Source organism: Balaenoptera borealis (assembly GCF_965194805.1).
Source record: "Balaenoptera borealis genome assembly, chromosome: 4".
In the NCBI taxonomy this organism is placed as follows: Eukaryota; Metazoa; Chordata; class Mammalia; order Artiodactyla; family Balaenopteridae; genus Balaenoptera; species Balaenoptera borealis.
Window position 1 is genome coordinate 62,676,611 of NC_138861.1, and position 17,808 is coordinate 62,694,418.

General features: G+C 36.9%; 1 protein-coding gene across 2 annotated transcripts in view; it reads right to left on the reverse strand.

Moving 5' to 3' along the window:
• DCK (deoxycytidine kinase) overlaps positions 1–17,808 on the reverse strand; it is a 57,481-nt gene that overhangs the window by 38,953 nt on the left and 720 nt on the right. For both annotated transcript variants that reach the window (XM_082390288.1, XM_082390289.1), the window contains exons 2-4: positions 13,722–13,837; positions 3,861–4,054; positions 2,708–2,855 (exon numbers count right to left, since the gene is read on the reverse strand). In XM_082390288.1, the coding sequence (XP_082246414.1) occupies positions 2,708–2,855; positions 3,861–4,054; positions 13,722–13,837 (458 nt within the window). The remainder of the gene's footprint in view (positions 1–2,707; positions 2,856–3,860; positions 4,055–13,721; positions 13,838–17,808) is intronic.

The following is a 17,808-nucleotide window of genomic DNA, read 5'->3' on the forward strand; positions in this document are numbered from 1 at the left end:
CAATATCAAAAAAACAAACAACCCAATCCAAAAATGGGCAGAAGACCTAAATAGACATTTCTGCAAAGAAGATATACAGATTGCCAGCAAACACATGAAAGAATGCTCAAAATCATTAATTATTAGAGAAATGCAAATCGAAACTACAATGAGATAACATCTCACACCAGTCACAATGGCCATCATCAAAAAATCTACAAACAATAAATACTGGAGAGGGTGTGGAGAAAAGGGAACCCTCATACACTGTTGGTGGGAATGTAAATTGATACAGCCACTATGGAGAACAGTATGGAGGTCCCTTAAAATCTAAAAATAGAACTACCATATGACCCAGCAATCCCACTACTGGGCATTATACCCTGAGAAAACCATAATTCAAAAAGAGTCATGTACCACAGTGTTCATTGCAGCTCTATTTACAATAGCCAGGACATGGAAGCAACCTAAGCGTCCATCAACAGATGAATGGATAAAGAAGATGTGGCACCTATATACAATGGAATATTACTCAGCCATAAAAAGAAACGAAATTGAGTTATTTGTAGTGAGGTGGATGGACCTAGAGTCTGTCATACAGAGTGAAGTAAATCAGAAAGAGAAAAATACCGTATGCTAACACATATGTATGGAATCTAAAAAAAAATGGTCATGAAGAACCTAGGGGCAAGACGGGAATAAAGACCCAGACCTACTAGAAAATGGACTTGAGGACACAGGGAGGGGGAAGGGTAAGCTGGGACAAAGTGAGAGAGTGGTAGTGTATATATGGACACATAAACACTACCAAATGTAAAATAGATAGCTAGTGGGAAGCAGTCCCATAGCACAGGGAGATCAGCTCGGTGCTTTGTGACCAGCTAGAAGAGTGGGATAGGGAGGGTGGGAGGGAGGGAGATGCAAGAGGGAAGAGATATGGGAACATATGTATATGTATAACTGATTCACTTTGTTATAAATCAGAAACTAACACACCACTGTTAAGCAATTATACTCCAATAAAAATGTTAAAAAAAAAAAAAAAGAAGAACCAGGCAATACAGGATCCACAAGAGATAAGTGAATAGGTGTCTCAAGAGGATAAGAATAAAAAATCCAAAAATAGCAAATTTGAAACAGAATGGCAGAACAACCAGCCCAGGTTGGGGCATGGAGCTTTGAGGTTTTGAGTCATTCCAGGAGATATGAGGCAGTAGGCTATGTAGTATAAGGAGCTGGAGCTGATCTTCCTGAAGAAAACAAAGAGTCTTGAGAGGTTGTGCCTTCATTAAAAGAGAGCTAGTAAAACTCCATCCACAAGCCGGAGTGAGAGAGAGGGAGCTTGAAAACATTTCAAGACAATGACTTGAAAATAAATAATTCACCAGTGAGAACCTGAAATCACAGGCCTCAGACACATGTAGCATTGGGGTGCTAATTCACACAACTGACTGCATGTGAATCTTCAAGATGAGGAATTACTATCGAACTGTTCCATACCCTTGAGGCTCTTATCTCTAAAGACCATGGGAAAAATAGAAATGAGTTAAAATGGAATAGGCTGTAACAAAGGGTGGTAACCAGAATAGAATGTTTTTTGGTTTTGTTTTTTTTAATAAATTTATTTATTTATTTTTAAAAAATTTTAAAAATAAAATAAAGTTTTGTGTTAGACTTTAAGATACTGACTATGAATGTTTCTAGCAGAATGAAATTATTAGTATTCTTCATGTTTTCTTCTATATTTGTATTTACTATTTTCATAATTAAAAACAAAAATTCTTTTCAAAAATAAAAGTGAATTTCAAAATTATTATTGTTAAATTCTGGCTTACTTGACATTAGAAGAGGAACAAAATCATCCCTTGGAATTAGAAACCTAGTTTCTTTGAAAATTCAGCTTCAACAGCAATACGGTATTCTTTCAGGCTAGAAGTCATGGCATTTACATTCACCAGAGCCTACTTTGTGACTTAGGGAAGAAACAGGAATAAAAAACAGAGAAAAATGGGGATGCAAGCACCAAAACCAGAAATTCCTTAACAAATGTAAGCTCTTATTTAGGTTACTTTTATGAAAGGCATCTATCTACTTGGTCTTCCTGGATTCATAACATAATTTCATATGTAAACAAGAATAGCTATTTACAACCTATGACAAAAGGCACATTTTCAAGTAAGCTCCCTTAACTGAAAATGGCAAGGGTCCTCTAAGGCTCTTCTCAACTACAGCTGCTACTGCCCACCCATTCCAAGCCACAAACAACCATAAAGGATTTCTTGAAATGGACCTCCACCAACTTGGGCAGTCCTTCAGCAAACATTTACTGAGCTCCCACTATGTACCCAGGCCCTATTCTAGGCACTGGAAATTCAACAGTAATTAAAATACCTAAAGTTCCACCTCATGAAGCCTACACTCTAGGGGTTGCTTTAGAAAGTTTCTTAATGCAGCTGTGATAGATAACAGACCCTGAGAAAGTCAGGAAGAAATAATGAAGAACAGAACTGAGGAAGAACACAGAAGGGGCCTAAAAGAGCAACTTCCAAATGTGGGCTTACAGTTTGCTTAGGAAAAAAGAATGTTTCTATCTACACAGTTATGAGTTTCTAATTTGGAGGTGGGGAGTGGAGTTAAACTAAATTGCCTTCATTGCATCCCACTGAAAGGATTTCTAAATATTACTCTGAAATGTCGATGGACAAAACAAATGTTTATTGTTTCTCACCTCTGGAGTGGCTCGAAGATAAATGATTCCATCCAGTTCAAGGCTTTGGCCAAACTGGTTATTCATCCAGTCATGCCAGTCTTGATAAATGGTCCACTCTGTTTCATTCATGCAGTCAGATTCATACAAATTAGATGCAAAAATATACCTGAAAGAGAGTCTACATCAACACATAAATTCTTTCCAAAAAGCACAAAGAAAAAACGGATCTACTAAATGGACATGAAACATTCTCCTAAACCCATGGCAGATAATGCCTTGGTTAGCAGAAAAAAACAACAACAGAAGAAAACAACACATTATCTCCAACTACAGAAAATATGTACTTGGCCAGCGGTTCCCCAAAATGTGGTGTGAGAACCCCTGGTGGTCCCCAAGACCCTTCTAGGGGTTCTGTGAAAGACCAGATTACTTTATATACTGTACTTCAACCAAAAGCTTACAACTGCTTAAAAACAGAAGCACAAATGAGAATACAGCTGACTTCTATTAAGTCAGACACTAAAGAGATTTGCAAAGTTTCAAACAATGCTACTCTTCTCACTAATTTTTTGTTTTGAAAGATATAATTTTCACATCTTTTTTATTTACATGTAATGGATTTATTATTACTAACTTTAAATAAGTTAATAAATGTTTTTTATATTTCTCAACCTTAATATCTAATAACATAAATATCAATAAGACATGAAGCTCTTTGGGCTCCTTAATAATTATTAAGAATGAAAGGGGTCCTAAAGTTTGAGAACCTCAGATCTAACTCTAGTAAAACAATCCTTACATAATAAGCAGGGTAATTCTAAGCCTCCCTTAGAGATATATGATCTCCTAGCTCCAGGTGCAAGTCTAGAATACAGATCCAGATTTAACCAGGTCAGATAAGAATTTTAAGAGGGTTGGAAGAAAAAAAAACTTCTCTGCAAATTTGAATGAGATCAGATGGCCAGTATACCAGTTTCCATGGCAGCTAGCAATTATGCTAGAACTTCCCTAATGGCATTAGTACCAAACTGCTGAAGGTATTAAATGTCATTTTCCATCTCAAATCTCCAAACTCAGCCTCTCTTATTACTTTGATTCCCAGGAAACAGGAAAAAAAAGTCCACTTCTAAGCCAAGATTCCAAACTGACAAGTACAGTCATTTATATATACCTGTCACTATACACAGATCGTTCAAAAAATAATACAGGTTTCTCCGCATCTTTGAGCTTGCCATTGAGAGCGGCAAGCTGAGCTCGTATTCGACTGAGGCAGGCATATGACTGGAAGGTGAAAGACCACCGTTCAGGTTTCTCATACATCATCTGAAGAACATTCCCACCACTTTTCTGAGAAGTTGTCAGTTCCTATTTTGAATTTGAAAAAAGAAACAAAAAGCAATGATCAATAGAGCTATTTTAATGTTTTTTAAGTTAAAAAAAATTGGATAAATAAAAAGAAAACGAACAACCCAATTTAAAAAATGGGTAGAAGACCTGAATATACATTTTTCCAAAGATATACAGATGACTAATAGGCATATGAAAATATGCTCAACATTGCTCATTTAGAGAAACACAAATCAAGACAACGAGATATTCACACCTGCCTCCGAACACAGTGAAATTACTTACTGCTCTTACAAAATATCACAAAAGTTTGCTAGTAACACTGCTTTGTTCAGATTTCTAGCCTAGCACCTTCCCTGGACAGAGTATGATGGGTTTAAGTAATTAAACAGGCAAAGCCATCTTAGGTCCCTTGCAGTATTCCTTTCACACTGAAAAACTCCTGAGATACCTTGGTGGTATCTATTTGCTAATCTCTCCAACCACAGCATTCACTTTTCTATATTCTGTAGAGCCAATTTCTTGTTATTAGATTTTTATATAATCTGATTAAAGTCGTTTACGTTAGGGAATATCTGATTTAAACCATGAATTTTTTTTAAAGAGGCTTGGTATCCTCAATGAATCATTTGCAAAAAATATAGAAAATAATTTTGAGCATCTATCCATTGCCACTTCACTACTACAGGCCAAAGTCAGCAAATTCTAACATTCGAAGCTTCCAAATCAAAAAACAAGGGGGGGGGGGGTGTAAAGAGAAAGAAGCCACTGAAATTTCTTCCTTTTTTTTTATTTTATAAATTTTTAAATTTATTTTTGGCTTCACTGGGTCTTCGTTGCTGCGTGCGGGCTTTCTCTAGTTGTGGCGAGCGGGGGCTACTCTTCATTGCGGTGCACGGGCTTCTCGTTGCAGTGGCTTCTCTTGCTGTGGAGCACAGGCTCTAGGCGCACGGGCTTCAGTAGTTGCAGCACGCAGGCTCAGTAGTTGTGGCTAGTGGGCTCTAGAGCACAGGCTCAGTAGTTGTGGCGCATGGGCTTAGTCGCTCCACAGCACTTGGGATCTTCCCGGACCAGGGGTCGAACCCGTGTCTCCTGCACTGGCAGGCGGATTCTTAACCACTGCACCACCAGGGAAGTCCCTGAAATTTCTTCCTTTGAGTGACAGTATTTTCTTTCTTTTCAAATTAAAATTGATTGCACAGTAATAGAATATATTAGAATACTTTTGATATTAGAGTTGTCAGATTAAGAAAGAAAAAACAAGGGACTTCCCTGACGATCCAGTGGTTAAGACTCCGCACTCCCAATGCAGGGGACATGGGTTCGACCCCTGGTCAGAGAACTAAGATCCATCCCACATGCCGCGTGGCCAAATAAAATAAAAATTAAAAAAAAGAAAGAAAGAAAAAACAAAACCCAGGATCCAGGGATGCTTCATCATCTTTTCTATGTCAAGCTATATAAAGATTCCCCCAAAAGTTATACCGTCTTTAATCTTGTTTTCTAACTTTCAAGGAATAAAATATGACTGCCTAATTCCTATTCTCAATCCTAGTTCAAATACCCCTGAACACTTCCTGAAAGTTCATGCTCAAGGTAGGTGGTTTTCCTCTGAGGAAAAAAAAAAAAATCCAGAAGTGTAAACATTACAACCGACCTCAGTTTCAGTTAAGAACTAAAAACCACACAAACACATGGCACTTTGAGGCAGAATTTAAATTTCATACCACAAACCACATAATTAAGTGAAACTTCTTCTCAAAACTGGAAGAAAAAAAAGCATAAAACGGCAAGAGGCTAACAGTCAACAATAGGGCTGTTCAGAAATACTGAGCAGATGATGAACTGAAATAAGGGTGAAGTAATTGCCTTCCCAAACTGCTTAAAGAATAAATTTAATTTTATTAGAGTTTCAAGGGCCTTTGTTAATTTAATTATAAACTGACTTTCCACTTATTCATCATCATCCAGGGAGAAAATGTTTCATACAAGTGAATTTTTCCAGCTAAATGAAGTTTATCAACTCAACCAAAACTTTCGTGTAGTTATTTTTATAAAGATGACAGTAGTGTCTATTTTATTTTCCTACCCTAGTAAGCATAGCATTTTGGAAATTACTTAGTAACAGAGACAACTTTATGAACACTGACTGCTGGGTTTATAAGAGAAGTTAGCTGAAGAGCACAAGCTGCTATTCCACACATTAAAAAAAAATTAATTAATTTTTAAAAATTTAAAAAAATATATCAGGCACAGAAACACTAGTATGAAAAGATACATGTACCCTTAGGTTCATTGCAGCATTATTTACAATAGCCAAAATATGGAAACAACCTAAGTGTCTGTAGACAGATGAATGGATAAAGATGTGGTGTATGTATACAATGGAATACTACTTGGCCATAAAAGAGAACAAAATCTTGCCATTTGAAACAACATTAATGGAACTTGAGGGTATTATGCTAAGTGAAACAGGTCAGACAGAGAAAGACAAATACCACATGATTTCATTTACATGTGGAATCAAACAAAACAAAACCCCCAGCCTCACAGGTCTAGATGGAGGGAGGTAGGGGATGTGGGGTGAAATGGGTAAAGGGGATCAAGAAGTACAAATTTCCAGTTATAAAATAAATAAGCACAGCATGCGGGATAGAGTCAATGATATTGTATCAACTTAGTATGGTGACAGACAGTACCTAGACTTCCTGTGTGATCATTTTTACAATGTACACAAATGTTGAATCACTATATTGGACACCTGAAACTAATACAATATTATATGTCAATTATAGCTCAATAAAATATATTTAAATATTAAATACATAATATTAAATTATTAATTATCAAATAATCAGAAAATATACATTAAAAAGTTTTTTTACTTGACACTAAAAAAGAGGGGCAGAGGTGTAGTGGTATTTACGTATACATGGAATTCTCTGCAGTATAAATGTTAATTCAAAACACAAAATTTAAGTCTTGGATTAGTCTGCTCTATCCCTGGTTGCATTATCTGTAGCTTACTTAGCATATTTTCAAAAAAGAATGTGCTTAGGAATGTGAACACAAAGGCCATATTTAAGTTTTCTTAAAAGTTTATTTTTTATGTCTTAGATTTAGAAAATAAAGAATTTTCGTTGAAGAACTAGTAAGTTCATCACACAAAATATCCCTTCATTAAGAAAATATACTTCAATTTTAATGATAATTATAATAATACCTACTGTTTATTATCTATTTTATGCCAGGGACTACATGAAAAGTTTTACGTACATTATCTCAACCCTATGAAATAGTCATTACTGACACTATTTTATAAATATTAAAAATGGGGCTCAAAAAGGTTGAATAACTCATTAATATCAATATATCTGGTAAGCAGCAAAACTAGGATTCAAGCCTAAGACTGACAATAAAGCCATATTCTTTCCAAAATGTTGATCTGCTATTAAATACTGAAGTTATATCTATAAAGTAATACTTAATTTGATTTCTTGAAGGGAGATATTCAAATACTATGTGGATAATTAACTGGTGCTGGTGTTCTGTATTTTAATAATTTTATCTTAGACATGGATAACTTTACATAATTATACAATAGAGAATTCACTAATAACATAAATACAAATTCACTAGTGAAAATACATCTGAGTTATTTTTATAAATAAAACTAACCATGAAAAACAATTTTTTGTCTTTATCATTATCTGGGCTTACTATTTCAGGTTGTCTTTGGTGCACAAATACCTATTACCAAAATAACCATCAACTTTATTTTGTTTTGTTTTGTTTTTGGCTGCACCCCACGGCTTGTGGGATCTTAGTTCCCTGACTAGGGATCCGTGCCCCCTGCAATGGAAGAGCGGAGTCCTAACCACTTGGACCACCAGAGAATTCCCTAAAATAACCCATTAACTTTAATTAATTAATTTATTTATTTATTTATTTTTGGCTGTGTTGGGTCTTCGTTTCTGTGTGAGGGCTTTCCCTAGTTGCGGCAAGCGGGGGCCACTCTTCATCGCGGTGCGCAGGCCTCTCACCATCGTGGCCTCTCTTGTTGCGGAGCACAGGCTCCAGAGCGCAGGCTCAGTAATTGTGGCTCACGGGCCTAGTTGCTCCGCGGCATGTGGGATCTTCCCAGACCAGGGCTCGAACCCGTGTCCCCTGCATTGGCAGGCAGATTCTCAACCACTGCGCCACCAGGGAAGCCCACCTATTAACTTTAAAATAAACTTCAACAACTTCCACATTAATTAATTAAACATGGCACTTTTGAGTTTAAGTTACATTAACAAATATATTTAAAGTACTCTATTTAGAAATTGCGTGTGACAGATACTACTATGTGTTCCCTAAAACCAGGTTGTTTTTCTTCCTGACACACAGCTAGGCTTTATTTCCCAGTCTCCCTTGTAATTAACTATAGCCACAAGACTCAGTTCTAGCCAGTGGAAGTAGGGCACAAGCAATGTTTACCATGTCCAGGCTGGACCCATAAAAACCTCTCAAAAGTGATGATTCTTTCTTTATTCATCAACTGGAAGCAAAAGACACCAAGGCCCTAGAGCAGCGGTTTTCAACTTCAACTCCAGGGCAGGGGTACCAAAGTATGATCCCCATAACAGCAGCACCAACATCACTTGGGAACTTGAGAGAAATGCACATTTTCAACACCCCACTGCCAGACCTATTAAATCAGAAACGGGATGAGGGCCAAGTCTTTGTTTTAACAAGTCCTCCAGGTGACTCTAATGAACACTAAAGTTTGAAGCACTGTCCTAGAGGTTAGATGAGCCACACATTAGAAGGGGCCTGGGTCTCTGAGTGACAGCATGGTATGCCATCCACTCAATACCATATTGTACTGTACACTGCCTGAGAAATGAAATTTTATCATCTTAAACCAGAGACTTTACTATAGCAGCAAGTATTACCTTAAATTTACCTGATACGGACTTCCTTGGTGGCGCAGTGGTTAAGAATGCACCACAACTACTGAGCCTGCGCTCCAGAGCCCGTGGACCACAACTACTGAAGCCTGTGCTCCCGCAACGAGAAGCCACCACAATGAGAAGCCCGCGCACCATAATGAAGAGTAGCCCCTGCTCACCAGAACTGGAGAAAGCCCGCGAGCAGCAATGAAGACCCAATGCAGCCAAAAATAAAAATTAAATTAAAAAAAAAAGAATGACTTATCAAAAAATATGCTGTTGTTTCACAGATAAGTAAATTTTATCCCTTCTTTCGCAGAGTTACTAATTTTTCAGTGTCTTCTTAGTGGTAAGAAGTGTTAGATAAAAGTAAAATAGCATTTCACAATAAATAACAAAGATCTCCCAAAAGAATTCAGGTCACTGAGAGAAACAGAATAAAAATATCTTCCTAACAGTCTGTAGACCTCAAAAAATAAGCTAAAAGAAAGCAATTAAATCAAAGCTTTGGGCCTAAATAACATAAATCACCAAATAAAGCACTTTGTTATTTGAAATAAATCCTTAATACAAAGACTGATAATCATCTGGGTCATATGATTTAAAGATAATCTTACCATGGGAGGGGAAGGGAGGGGAGACTACATAATCTTTCTAGGTACTTTCTCCCTCTTTATTTTGCTAAAATTGGTGGGAGCTCATCCATAGTATAGCAACATTTCAGCCACTAGGTGGCAGGTAAAAAACAAAACCAGCTAAACATGCAGGTGCAAATTAAGTTACTGACTAGGGGAAGAGATCAAAGGTACCAGCAGCCCAACTCTTCCGATCCCAGTGCTACTGCCAAGAAGTGTGATTAAATGGAGAACATTCGAAGTAGGACTGGCCTTACCAGAGGTGGGTCTGAAGACAGTCTACTTCTCACTATTGACAGCATGCTAAGAAAGCTTAGATTTGGATAGTGGTTCACACTATAATCCCAAGGAATAGGTCAGGGATGGGTCTGGGAAAGAAGGGCCCCAGGATGAGGGAAGAAATTCCATTTCTTGAGGTCCAGGAAAAAAAAAGAAAATATCCAAAGATACTGAGAACCCACCCACTCATTACTACCCTCACACTCCACTACCTTATCCCCGAAATACTATCCCCACAATCTGAAACTCCACCTAAGTAGAGAGGATTAACAACATAGTAGCCTTCAATACACACACAAAAATAAAACTATCCTCCAAGAATGTACACAAATATACAAAATCCAGTGAAGGTTACCAAATTGTAACATGGTGGAGACATGACTGGATTACAGGAAACTGATGAAAGTATATGTTAATTAAAGTATATGTTAACAATAATAGTAGGTTCACTTGCCTGGTAGTTATAAAGAAAGTTTGGAATTTTGACTCTAGTACACAGGAAGAAAATGCTCCAGCCCATAAACATGAATATCAGATCCATGAAGCCAATTCTTAAAACAGAGACAGATGCATCAATGAATCTTAGTCTGATGACATCAGTCATTAAGATAATATAACTAATTCCCCTGAGCTCTGATTCTAAGCTTAATAGACAACCTTCTTATTATAAATTGTCTTCCCATGTATATTAATGCAATGTTTTCAACCTCTCCTCTCCAACACAACTAAAGGGTTCAATACACTCCTAACACTAACAGTGATTCACTAGGGCAGTCATTTTTAACCAGGAGGCATCCATATATTTAAATTCCCAAGGGATTGTTTGTTGTTTGAAAAAGCACCCCAAATCCTTGAGATCTTATAAGTTCCTTCTACTGGGCCTATATAGAGAATGGGCTGACCTATATCAATGAATCTGATAATTACATTTCTCTCTGCAAATTAAAATTTTTGACATTATGGTTTTTATATATGTTCCTGTGTGCTTGGTTAATATAAGGTACACTGGGAATTCCCTGGCGGTCCAGTGGTTAGGACTCTGCGCTTCCATTGCAGGAGGCACGGGTTCAATCCTTGGCGGTCGGGGAACTAAGCTGTGCGATGCGCCCAAAAAAAAAAAAAAAAAGTAAGGTACACTGAGAGGCAGAAACATTTAATGTGCCAACAAACCAGTTATACATGTTTAATATGAGTTAGAAGCTATGATGTTAAAACTAGAATGGACCTTAAATGAAGGTCACCTAATCCAATCTAGTCTAACATTCCCCCCAATGAAAAAGTTCCTTCTGTATTTCTCACATTGGTTTAATTTGGCTTCTTTGCACCTAACCCCTGAGAATGACTGCACTGACAGTTGACCCCAGAAATGAGGGGGAGAAAGATTATTTTTAGAACACAGGTCTCTCATTTCTAAATGTAAGCAAACTTGAATAGGGCACTTTGAAAGAGGCCACAAGACATACTTTAAGAGGTAAAAATGCAGGGTGAGGGAAGACAGAAGATCCTAAGGAAAATGGGCAAAAGGACCTGAAAAGGGACTTTACAAAAGAAATCCAAATGGCAAATAAATTAATTAGTTAAAGGAGCACCATCTCATTAGCAATCAGGGAAATATAAATTAAAAACATAAAAGATATTAAGTGTTCAACAGAATGATAAAATTTAGGAAGCTGGACAATACTAAATATTGGAAAAGGGGTGGACCAGTGACAGCTTCAGTACACTGTGGGGAATGTAAACTGGTAAAACCACTTCAGAAAAATAGGCATCATACACGTACCCACCACCCAGTAATTTTACTTCTTATTCCAAGAGAAACTCTTGCATGTGTACACCAGGATTCATATTCCTAACGGGGCTGTTTTTACAGCAACTAAACTAGGAACCGCTCAGAAACTGATCAAAGGTATAGAATGGACAAACCGTGATATATGAATACAATTGAATACCATATGGCAATGAAAATGCACACGCTATAGCTGCATGCAACAATACAGACAAATTTCACAAACTTATTAAGCAAAATAAGCAAGAGGAAAAGGAATGCAGACAGATGATTTCATTTATATAACATTAAAAAACAGACAAAACATTATATTTCTTAGAGATATGTTCATGTACATCAAATTCTTTTTAGAAAGCAGAAAAATTATTATCACAAGAATTATTTTATGTGAGTGATTACTCCTAGCGGAGTTATTACCCTTGGGAAGGAGATACTGTGACCTGAGAAGAACAAACAGGGACTTCTTGAATGAGAAAGTAATGGTCTATTTCTTGACCTGGGTGATGGTTACAAAGATGTTAGCCTTCAAACTGTTGTTTAAACTGTACATAGGTTTATATACTTTTCTATAGTTATATCATATGTCAATAAAAAATGTTGAAAGAAGCAAATAAATTTACCCACTTTAAAACTCTACTTAAGGCTAACTCTGCCCTTCCTCAAAGACCAGACTGAAATATCAATTTCTTAAGAAGATGGAGTCCATATGGGAAGGAAGTCCCTTCAGGGTTTAGTCCTAGATTATTCAAAGGATTGGGGTGTAGTGACATGGGTCCCAGACCTAAAGTTAACTATGTTTGGCAAACAGGTATATGAGAAAATACTTTTGGTTATTCAAAACCAATGTCCTCAAAGTCTGCAGAGTATCTTGGCTGGTGACTCCTCCTTGTATATACGATTTACATTTTAAATATTCAATTATTATTCCTAGATTCCCTAGACCAACAGCTAAACTTTTAAAATTACACTTTTTCAAAACCTCTCTGTCCTCCTCAGACCTAACAAAGTAAGTTTCTAGCACACATTTCCATTTTTCCATTTCTGCTATGCTGCTTTCAATTTCAATTCTCATTTCTCCAGAAACAGAAATCTTAGCAATGAGATCTCTCTTCTTCATACACATACAATAAAGTTTGTTGTAAAGAATGGAATTTAACAATTATGCCCTCTTTCTCATTTGCAACGTAGGATGGAAAGTTCTGGGAAATTGAAACTTGTGTCCAGGGTGAAAGTCTGACAAGGATGAAAGTACAAAAATAATGGCTGTCTCTAAGACAAAAGTCCTGAAAAATAAACTAGTAAAATTCAGCTATTGGGTAGCTGTTTTTGCTTTTCTTATTTACCTATTTTTAAACAAAATGTAAAACGCCACACAAGAAATTTAACTTACAATTAGATTTTTTAAAAACGTTTTAATTAATTTTTAAAAACTTTTAAAATTCTACTTAGATGCAATGGAGTGCATAATCTTAAGCGCATAGTTCAATGCGTGTTATATATACATATATATACACTTCCATGTAACTACTGCCCAAAGTAGTTACTTTGGGACTTAGAGCTATATTTGAAAGTTTGTTGTTGTTTTTTTTAAATTAATTAATTTATTTATTTATTTTTGGCTGTGTTGGGTCTTCGTTGCTGTGTGCAGGCTTTCTCTAGTTGTGGTGAGCGGGGGCTACTCTTCATTGCAGTGTGCGGGCTTCTCATTGCGGTGGCTTCTCTTGCTGCGGAGCACAGGCTCTAGGCACATGGGCTTCAGTAGTTGTGGCACGCGGGCTCAGTAGTTGTGGCTTGAGGGCTCCAGAGCGCAGGCTCAGTAGTTGTGGCGCACGGGCTTCGTTGCTCCACGGCATGTGGGATCTTCCAGGACCAGGGCTCGAACCCGTGTTCCCTGCACTGGCAGGGGGATTCTTAACCAATGCGCCACCAGGGAAGCCCTATATTTGAAAGTTTTATTGCAAAAGGAAAACAAACAAAAAAAAAAATGCAAGAATACAACTGTTCTCTAAATCAAAAATTTTTATTTTATTAAATAAAGTTGATTTTCATACCTCAAATTCATCCTGAGTACTTTGAACATTGCACCACCTGGCAACAGGTTCAGGAACCACTTCCCAATCCTCACAGACTTGTTTAAGGATATTCACAAATGTTGACTTCCCAGCAGCTGTTGTGAGAGGAAAAGTGAAACTGAGGAAGGAAATTTATCAGGAAAAAAAAGCCAAGACAGCCATCAGCTTTTACAAAATTTGTAATAGCAAACAATACAAAAAATAAAAGCATTCGATTTTCTAAACTTTCTCTTTTAGACTTTTTTTAAATGAAAAGTAAAAGGATCCCTGCCCACCTGTATTAAGCTCATTTGTTTGTTACTGCTTTTAGTTTACCAAAGCCATGGAACAGAATTTTTAAAATTCTAGGGAATTCACTGGAGGTCCAGTGGTTAGAACTCCGCACTTCCACAGGGGTGATGGGTCCCATCCCTGGTCGGGGAACTAAGATCCCGCAAGCTGCTCGGCGCGGCCAAAAAAAAAAAAAAAAAAAGTAAAAATTCTAGTCCTAGACTTACTTTCCTTAACAAAACAGAGATAACTGTGGCAAGTGGTTAAGGCTATTCTCCCACTTAATTAGGTATGTAATTTTGGGCAAGTCACTGAACCTCTCAGAGCCTGTTTCCTCATAATACAATGGAGACTATAATAATAATACCCTCCTCATGGAAACTGCTGTGATAAATAAGTAAACTACCACAACAGTGACAGTCATTCCAGGCTCTTGCATTTTCAAAATTTTCCTCTCTACTGGCTCTATTCGTTCAGTTTACAAACAAACTCAGGTTTTTCCTATCTAAACCCAATCTAGAAACAACCAAATAAACCACAAAATTAATATAAAGATGAATCCAGGGAACTCCCTGGTGGTCCAGTAGTTAGGACTCTGAGCTCTCACTGCCGAGGGCCAGGGTTCAATCCCTGGTCGGGGAACTAAGATTCAACAAGCCAAGCAGCGTGGCCAGAAAAAAAAGCATCCAATTCCCAGAGTTTTAGGATGGGAAATAATATGATTATTATTATATGGCACTAATTATCATACGACACTATGGCTAACAGAAGTTATAAAAATATTTTTGCAAAACACTTCCTACAAGCAATAGCCATGTTTTTTCTGTTTCACTTTTATGGTTCTGTGCACTCTATCAAACTCCTTAAAAAAAAAAAAAAAAGTTGTACTTTTAGTTTACTTCTCCCTGATCATTCACTAGTTTCTGAGATATCTAGAAGGAAAAAAAGAAAACAGTTTGGGTGTAACCAAGACATTATATTCACTATTTTAAAATTATCTGGGAATTCATTCAATTTAATAGTAGGGAAGGTCTTGACCTAGAATTTGACAGGGTGTAACAATACTCTTAATGACCACCACACCCTTCCTATCTGAAGTCACCAAATGTGATTATATTAGTCATCTCTGGTCAGCATGATGTTTTCTCTCCCTCTCCATATATATGAATACAAATGCACATGCACATAGATAAACATATTTTAAAAAAGCAACTGAAGCAAAGCTTCCTCTTCCTTATAAACTGGGTCCAAAGAGGGCAAAAAGAACTTACCTTTGACTTGAAGAACTATAATTAAACCTAAAACATTACATAGGTCGATAGAAAAGAAAGAAAAAAAAAAAAAGAGGGAGGGTCAATCAGAAGGTAACACAGAGAGAACAGTTGAGAAGCAAAACACGAAAGTCATATTATCACCAGAGGACAGGCAAAAGACTTTTAAGGATAAACTAGATGACCATGAGGTTTAATCATAGGAAAAACACTGGTGGACCACAGATTTCATGTGAAGAGGGTAAGCACAGAAACTGTAAGGCATTTAGAAGAAATGAATGGAAGCATATAAAACGTTCACCAGACATTTACTGAGCGAGATGGAGGAAGGAAAGAAAACATGATGTTCGGAAAGAGCACCCAAGGAACACATTAAAACACCAGCCATCAGCTAGAGTCTGAAAGCACTTAAGGCTAGAGCATTCAGCTTTCCTCTGATACTGCTTACCAAGAGAAAAAGTTCATGTGGTCATACTCTGAAATTTTAAGAGTAATAACAGTTACTCTCTAAAATTACTCTTTAGTTCAAGCAGTGTAAAAATAGTTACCTGCAGTTCCCAATCAGACTAATATCCAGTTCCTTAACTTTTGGGGAGGAAAGGGGGGTCTTGAAAATAAGCTAATTAATAAATTAAAATTCTAGGAAGGCAAAGGAGAACAAGAACCAAGGACACTGATGTTAATACTTTAAAAAGTCATGGGACCTAACAAAATTATTAATGCCAAGTAGGCATAATGATGCCAATAATCATTCTATACAGACCATTAAGATGAGAAGTAGGTAAGGACTCCAAAATCTAACATAAGAGAGTATTTTAGTTAGAGAACATGAGAAAACAAGCTACATGAGTATGAAATGAAAATGACCAGTTAAAAATTCAAATTCTAGAAAATAGAGGAATCATGAAATAGTCTTCTATACACAGATTAGCAATTTGTACATATATAGCTTATTTGGGTCTGGCAAATAAGGCGGAGGGCACATGAACAACAGTATAAGAGCATTAATAAACAGCAAATGACAAAGCTGCAGTGTCAGGGAAAACAGTTAAGTGGTAAGTGACATATCCCATCTAAAGAGCAAATGGTGCTCTTACAGAAACACAGTGCTACCAGATCTTCAGATTTTTCAAGAGAAGCCAAGAATCTAGATGTTTATGGGAAATCTCAACATTTGTAAATGCTAGCAACTAATTAAAAATTTTTTTTCAAATTTGGGCAGGCCAATATTGTGTAAATGCAGGCCATCAGTTTGCAACTCCTTCCAGTGTAGGTAATGGGGAGGTCAGAGAATTTTAAGCAAGGGATAACACAATCACATTTGTATACATAAAGACTGCTCTGGAAGAATTTTGAGAAACTGGAGAGGGGGTGACATATTAGGAAATTATTTTAGGTGCTGAGAAGATTAAAGATGCTTGGAAGGAAGTAAATTTCCAGATACGATACATTGCTTCAGTGGATTTAGGAAAGGGAAGGGATTGTGGTATAGATCTGAGAGGTTGTTCATTCAAATTTACTTTTGAAAAGATTTTGTTCATCTACTTTCTCCTGTCTTTATACATGGTCTTCTATATCCAATAAGTAGCTGTGAGGAATCATACTAGTAAACATTCACCTTCAAAGAACTTATCCAGCTAAGAAGAAGTGAGAGTCTATTACATGGATCTTTCCCACTGGTGCCTTAATATTGGAGCAATGAAACAAGATGTCCTCTTTGAGGGGGTGTTCAGCTTTTTCTATTCCTTGGAATGCTGCTAAAGCACCTGTTTGCCTTGCCTTTTGAAAGAAGTACAAGTGCTTTGAGCATGGTAAGAATTAAAATCTGCTGTATGCATGAATGGCCAGTACCTAACTTGGAACCAAAAAAAACCAAAATCCTATCAAAACAGGAAATACCAGGCATAGGTTTCCTGTGGTAGGAAATAGAGAAAAATCGGAAGTTCTCATGTATCTTGCAAAATGACATCTGGGTTAAGAACAGAAACAGCAGTGGTCTTTGAATCATAACACAATGTTTACTTGGATGTTGGGTAGGGAGTGAGGAACTCCTTCTGCTAAGATCATTTAAAAATTCTTTCCTTGTACTTGAATGTTTACAGCAGTTTTATTCATAATCTAAATACTGGAAACAATCCAAATGTCCACAACTGGGAGAGAGAAACTGTGGTATATCCGTGCAGTGGAATACTACTCAGAAACAAAAAAGAACAAACCACAGATACAAGCAACATGAATAAATGTAAAAGCATTACGCTAAACTAGAAAAGCAAGACACAAAAGGCTACATACTCTATGAATCCATTTATATGACATTCTGAAAAAGGCAAAACTTACGGGAATAGAAATCAGATCACTGCTTGCCAGGGTATAGGAATGGAGAGGAGACTGACTGCAAAGAAGCAAGAGGGAACTTTCTGCAGGGATGGAAATGTTCTGAATCTTGATCTTGGTGGTAGTAAAACATTGTATGTTTGTCAAACCTCATAGAGGGGTATACCGAAAAAGGGATCCTTTAACTTACG